The sequence below is a fragment of the Myotis brandtii genome, unplaced genomic scaffold (assembly GCF_000412655.1).
Source record: "Myotis brandtii unplaced genomic scaffold, ASM41265v1 scaffold929, whole genome shotgun sequence".
In the NCBI taxonomy this organism is placed as follows: Eukaryota; Metazoa; Chordata; class Mammalia; order Chiroptera; family Vespertilionidae; genus Myotis; species Myotis brandtii.
Window position 1 is genome coordinate 1,457,783 of NW_005371832.1, and position 5,503 is coordinate 1,463,285.

Here is a 5,503-nt window from a genome sequence, read left to right on the forward strand (position 1 = left end):
TTTAATCCTATCCATTCTATTCCAAAGGTTAGGGCGTTTGTTATCTCCATTCCAAGGTCACTACTCTACTGTTCTGTTAAGCTACAAGGAAGTAACTGAAGGAGATTATCCTAAGTAAAGATTATGTAACTGAAGCGTGATTGTTCATAGTTAAGGTGATTAACTACTCGCCTGGTTCTTAGTTAAGGGGTTTTACTGATTTATTGCCTTCCTTAGTCCTGTTAATCCCTAACTCCAGGGAAAAATCCCCACCTGGGGAAACAACCTTTCTTGGAGAGGTGACCCTGGTTAGAACACAAAGCTTTAAGAAGGGGAGCAAACATATTAAGAACAGTATGCCATATATGCCAGGTCCCTTGAAACATATGCTGTGCAGATGTTTCTTCCCTGCAGCGACTGTGTCAAGCAGCAAGGATGGACCGGCTTCCGGACCCAGGATCAGGGGCTCCTGGACCAGGCCGACCCATGCACGCTACCCATCTGTAGAGCCTGCTCCCACACAACCCCATGGCAAGGAAGGACACAGCTCCTAGACTTGGAGGTTCACACCCGGCCCTGGGTCCTTGGCTGCCAGGGGCCTGGTGGCCTCTTTGAGCTCCAGGCCTCTGGGACATCCTCCCCCAAGTCCCAGCATCTCATTCCCATCTGCCTCTCCCACCTTTGTCCTCGAGCTCCAGGGGACCAGGTCCCGGCAGACCCAGGGCAGGGGTGCAGGCAGGGCAGGGTGTCAGGCAGCCCAAGGCCGCAGCTGCCTCAGGCGGTGAGAACCGAGCTTCCTGAGCAAGGGGCTGAGATGGGGTACCCTGCCGGGGGTGACCTTTGGTGGCCAGGGAAAGGATGGACAAGGAAGCCCCGGACCCCTGGCACCTTCGGATATTTGAACTGAGGAGCCGGCAGGCGGGCCTGCCACCTTCCACTCTGAGGCCGGCTGGCAAGCCAGAGGCTCCCAGCTCTTGCAAATGCTGCACACCCTGGGTCTGGCAGTCGGTGGGGGTTCAGCCACCCCACCCCTCCTGCAGGGCTGATGGACTCGCCCCAGTGCTGGGAGCAGGGAGGGTGGAATGCCCTCCCCAGGTGACCTCTCCCAGGGCAGCCCACCCCCCTGAATGGGAAGCAGGGAACCAAGGTCCTGAGGGGCAGCCTGTCCTCAGAGGGTGGTCCGAGCTTCCTGGTGGCCGAGGGCTGCTCCCGCTCTTGCCTGGTCCCAGCACTGTGTCCCCCTCACACCCGCCATGCCCCCATACCAGTCTCCGCCTCAGGAGACTGCCCCTGTCAGCCCCACAGGCACACTGCACATGTGCAGGGCTCTCTGACCTGGTTGTCTGTCTAATGACTATAAGCAGCCGTGACAATTGTGTTCCTGTAGCTCCTCTAATGACAGATTCTTTTCTTTAATATTTTAATTTTTATTTTTCAGTTCCAGTTTGCATTCCGTGTGGTTTTGTGTTGCTTTCAGGTGTACGGCATAGAGGGGGACAGTCACATACTTTACAAAGTGGTCCCCCAGCATGTCGGTGCCCCCTGGCACCACACCCAGTGACTGCAATATTATTGGTGAGGTGCCCTGTTAGTCACAGGGATGTAAAGTACAAATTATTTTCTAAAAGCGCTTGGTTAGTATGGTCTTTCAGCAAAGGCTTAAGGAGTGATGATAGTGGCGGCTGGGAGCTGGGGACACAGAGGGCAGAGGCCCCCTTTCACCCCTCCTTCCGCACCCATCTCCTGACCCCCCAAGGTCTGCTTTGCTCTCCCACCCTTGCCAGGGACCTTCCCTGCACCTCCTTCCCTGGAAATGACTCCCCACCTCCTCCTGCCCCTCCAGTCCCCACAGGACACCCCAATTCCCAGCAGCCTGGGCAGGTGGCCTCTGAGCAATGGGGCCTCCAGAGGGTCCCCTGCCTCCATCTCTCCCCTCAGCCCTGCTTTCTTGGTGGCGAGGCGAAAGGTGAGGCGGGGACAGAGAGAAAGAGGGAGGAGAAATGGCTTCTTATTTCACCATCGTTTCCTCCAGGCTTTCACCCATTTCCCCACACCCCAGGGGAGGGAGCAGGGGGCAGGCTTGGCCCAGAGAGCCCCCATCCAGGCCCAGAGGCAGCGAGGCAGGGGCGGGTCCCCTGTAGGCCCAGGCCTCTCCTCCTCCCTGACCCCTCCCCACCTGCAGTCTTTGCCTTCCTCAGCTCTTCTTCCCAGACAGGCTGGGTGGCTGCTGACCATGCCAGCTCTGGCGCCCTCTCCTCAGGGCGGCCGCTGCCACCCAGCACAGACAGAGGGCCATGGCCTGGGAGGCCCCGCACCTGCTGCCCCTTGTCCTGCTGGTGCTCCTGGCCTCAGGTGAGGGCAGAGGCGAGGGGAATAAGAGGAGGGATGGATGCTAGTGAGGTGGCCTGAGGGGTGTGAGAAGGAGGGGCGAGGCAGCGGGAGGCCGGTGAGCAGGGGGACTGGGGTGGGGTGGGAGGGGCACTGAGTGGAGCAGAGAGGACTTCCTGAGGAGGGGGCCCCTCTTAGCTCAGTGGCAGCCAGTGGGGCTCCCTGACCTGAGGGTTTATTCTCAGGCTCCTGGGAACAGCAGCCAGAGCTGCTGCGGAAACTGGAAGGGGAGGAAGTCTTCGTAAGGTGTGATTACCCGCCCCAGAATAGTTCAAAGACGAAAACCTGGTGCAGAATAATAGAAGGAAGCACTTGTACATTATTAGTCAACCATCCCAGGCTTGGCGAGGAGCCTGGAAACCCACGATACGTCATCAGGGATAACCCCCAACAGGGGTACTTCACCGTCACCATGGCTGCGCTGGCAGAGACAGACTCGGGCTTGTATTCGTGTGGACTCTATGAATCTCCCAGGATCAACATTCTCAGAACCATCAGTCTGGCGGTCTCTCGGGGTGAGTCCTTTCCTCTGTGTGTGCTTCTCAGGTTCCCTGACCCACAGGAAGCTGATGCTGGAAAGGATCTAATCAGGTCCCCCAGCCCCCGTGGCTGAACCCCGGGCCCCTTCCTTAGGTCGCCCGTGGTTAAAGGCAGAACCAGCGCCAGAACTCAGACTGCCATCTTAGTTCGGTTCTCCCTTCCCCAGCTCACACACTTCTCCGAACACTTGTTGTTGCTCACAGGGCTCCCCGCTGACTCATACTCATCACCAAGCTGCCTCAGGCTTGAGTGAGCCAGGCTTATGGGTCCATTCCGGGCACCCCTCCCCCTGATCCTAATCCCACTTTCTCTCCAAGGGCTGTGCTTGAGGCGGGTCACAGGTGACTGTGAGGGCTCAGGGAATGCGGACACGCAGGGGACACACACAGTGAGCAGATGTGTGTGGGATTCGGGGTGAGGCTGGGAGCTGCAGGGGCCGTGGGCTCAGAGGGCCTGAGTTCCACCCTGCACCCGCCTCTGATACATGAGTGATCTTCAGCCTCAGCTTGGGAAGCTTGAGGCTCCTCCTAACCCTGGGCCTCTCCCCCATATGCCTCCTGAAAGCTTCAGCGGTGCAAAGCCCCCCTACATTTCCCCGTGATGGTCAAGGGTTAAACAGTACCTTCGAAGACCCCGCCTGGCTACCGAGCCTGTCCAGCTGTTCGGTCAGCTGGGGGCCTGGCACACACATCAGTTGCTCCGTTATTCTCTGCCCAAGCCTGGGCTCATTGCCCACTGCATGTCGGGCATGGGGCTAGGCCCTGGAAAGGAAATGGGAACCCGGAGAGATATAAATAAAAGGTTATGATGCAGGGTGGTGGGTGGCATAATGGAGGCATGTTGGATGGAGGCCCCTAGGAGGGAAGAGGCCAGATTGCTGGTGAGGCCAGGAGTATGGACTTGCCTGCAGGACTCCCCAGAGGAGGTGACACCAGAGCCCAGCGGTTGGGGTGGCGGCGGCAGTTGGGGGCGAGCAGGTCGGCAGGGAGGGGCGTTGGGGGGCGAGCAGGCCTGCGGGGGGAAGTTCGGGTCTATTTCTCTTCTGAAGCCCTCACACAAGCCTTGAATGTTACTGCCTCAAAGCAGCACAAGTCCCATCAACCAGCAACAGAGGAAAGGAGCTGGGGTTGGGGAGCTATGATTACAAAGGTGTTTCTAACCCTGGTGACAGAGCATCACCTAGAAAACGTGGCCCAGGGGCAAATGGATTTGAGCAATCTCCCATGGAGTTAAAGGTAGGGGATGGTCAGAAATCCTCTGCACAGAGCTGCTGGGCCATGGGGCCCGGAGGGCTGTAGAGAGCACTACCCGGAGGAGGAGAAACTGTGAAGGTAGCAGAGGAGTAAAACATGCAGAAGGGGGGTGGCCGCCACCAGGAGCAGGTGGGGACATGCATTCACCGAGGTCAGCGACACATGGAGACAGTTGGGTGAGTGGAGAGGAGATGGTGAGGCTAAAGCAGGGCCGGTGGTGGATTCAGACTGCGAGAGCCTTGGGCGCCTGCAGCCTTGTGCACTTTGTTCTGTAGGCAATGGGAGCACGAAGGGCTTTCCCTGGCGCCTTGAGTGGGAGAGTGAGGGCTCAGTGCAGAGTGATTGACGCAGGAGCTGTGGGCAGGAGCTGTGGAGAAGGGAGATATTAGGGGCTGGAGACCAGGTAGATCCCTTTGCAGTGGTTCTCAACCTTCTGGCCCTTTAAATACAGTTCCTCATGTTGTGGTGACCCCCAACCATAAAATTATTTTTGTTGCTACTTCATAACTATAATTATGCTATTGTTATGAATTATAATATAAATATCTGATATGCAGGATGGTCTTAGGCGACCCCTGTGAAAGGGTCGTTGGACCTCCAAAGGGGTTGCGACCCACAGGTTGAGAACCGCTGCTTTAGGGTGAGAGCCAGCACAGAGAATTATGGGAAAGTAAGGCCCAGCCTCAAAGTACCTGCTTGGCTGCTGTGGTGGCCAGGAGGCAGGGAGCAGGCTGAGCTTTGGAGCAGAACATGCAGCAGACACCCACCCTCCCGGGCTCAGGAGGGTCAAACCTAAGACTCCAACGCTTGTGCTTGACCTTCCAGGCCTGCCGCCTGCCCTGGCCCTTTCTGAGCTGCAGGTGATGGCTATTGTTCTGACTTGCGGATTCGTCCTGAACAAGGGCCTGGTGTTCTCAGTCCTGTTTGTCCTTCTCCGGAAAGCCAGGGCCTCAGGTGAGTGGGGGCCGAGGCCGGGCTTGGGGTGGAAATGAATGAGGGGACCCAGATGGTAGCTGCAGACAAGAGCTCAGAGGGGCCCTGTCCCAGGGGTTCCGCAGAGCTTGCCCCCTGACTTTCCCCACTTCTTAGCCCAGGTGGCTGGCCCAGCCCCGGGAACCCTGTGAATGGCCCTGGGCTGGGCTCACAGGGACAGGAAGACCTAGGGGTGGGAGCGGCCAGCATGGTTTTGGCTGCTCTGCAATCCAGTCTTTTCTTCAAAGGAGGGAGGGAGGCTGAAGCTGGGACTGGCATGGATGGATCACTTGCAAATGCTGTCTATTTCTCTCAATCCTCAGGCGAGCCAAACCCAGGGGAGCAGCAAAGTCACCCTTCCAGGAGCTGAC

The 5,503-nt window shown here is 57.8% G+C and overlaps 1 protein-coding gene and 1 long non-coding RNA gene across 2 annotated transcripts in view; both read left to right on the forward strand.

Moving 5' to 3' along the window:
* The window catches only part of LOC102240005 (triggering receptor expressed on myeloid cells 1), a 38,889-nt gene that overhangs the window by 16,912 nt on the left and 16,474 nt on the right, over positions 1 to 5,503 (forward strand). Inside the window, exons 3-4 of the mRNA XM_014533016.1 lie at positions 4,986 to 5,114; positions 5,456 to 5,503. Coding sequence (XP_014388502.1) covers positions 4,986 to 5,114; positions 5,456 to 5,502 — 176 coding nt within the window. The 3' untranslated portion in view covers position 5,503. The remainder of the gene's footprint in view (positions 1 to 4,985; positions 5,115 to 5,455) is intronic.
* On the forward strand, positions 1,411 to 3,968 carry LOC106724686. The gene is made up of 3 exons (XR_001360529.1): positions 1,411 to 2,331; positions 2,553 to 2,882; positions 3,956 to 3,968. It is a non-coding gene; the product is annotated as an uncharacterized LOC106724686 (long non-coding RNA).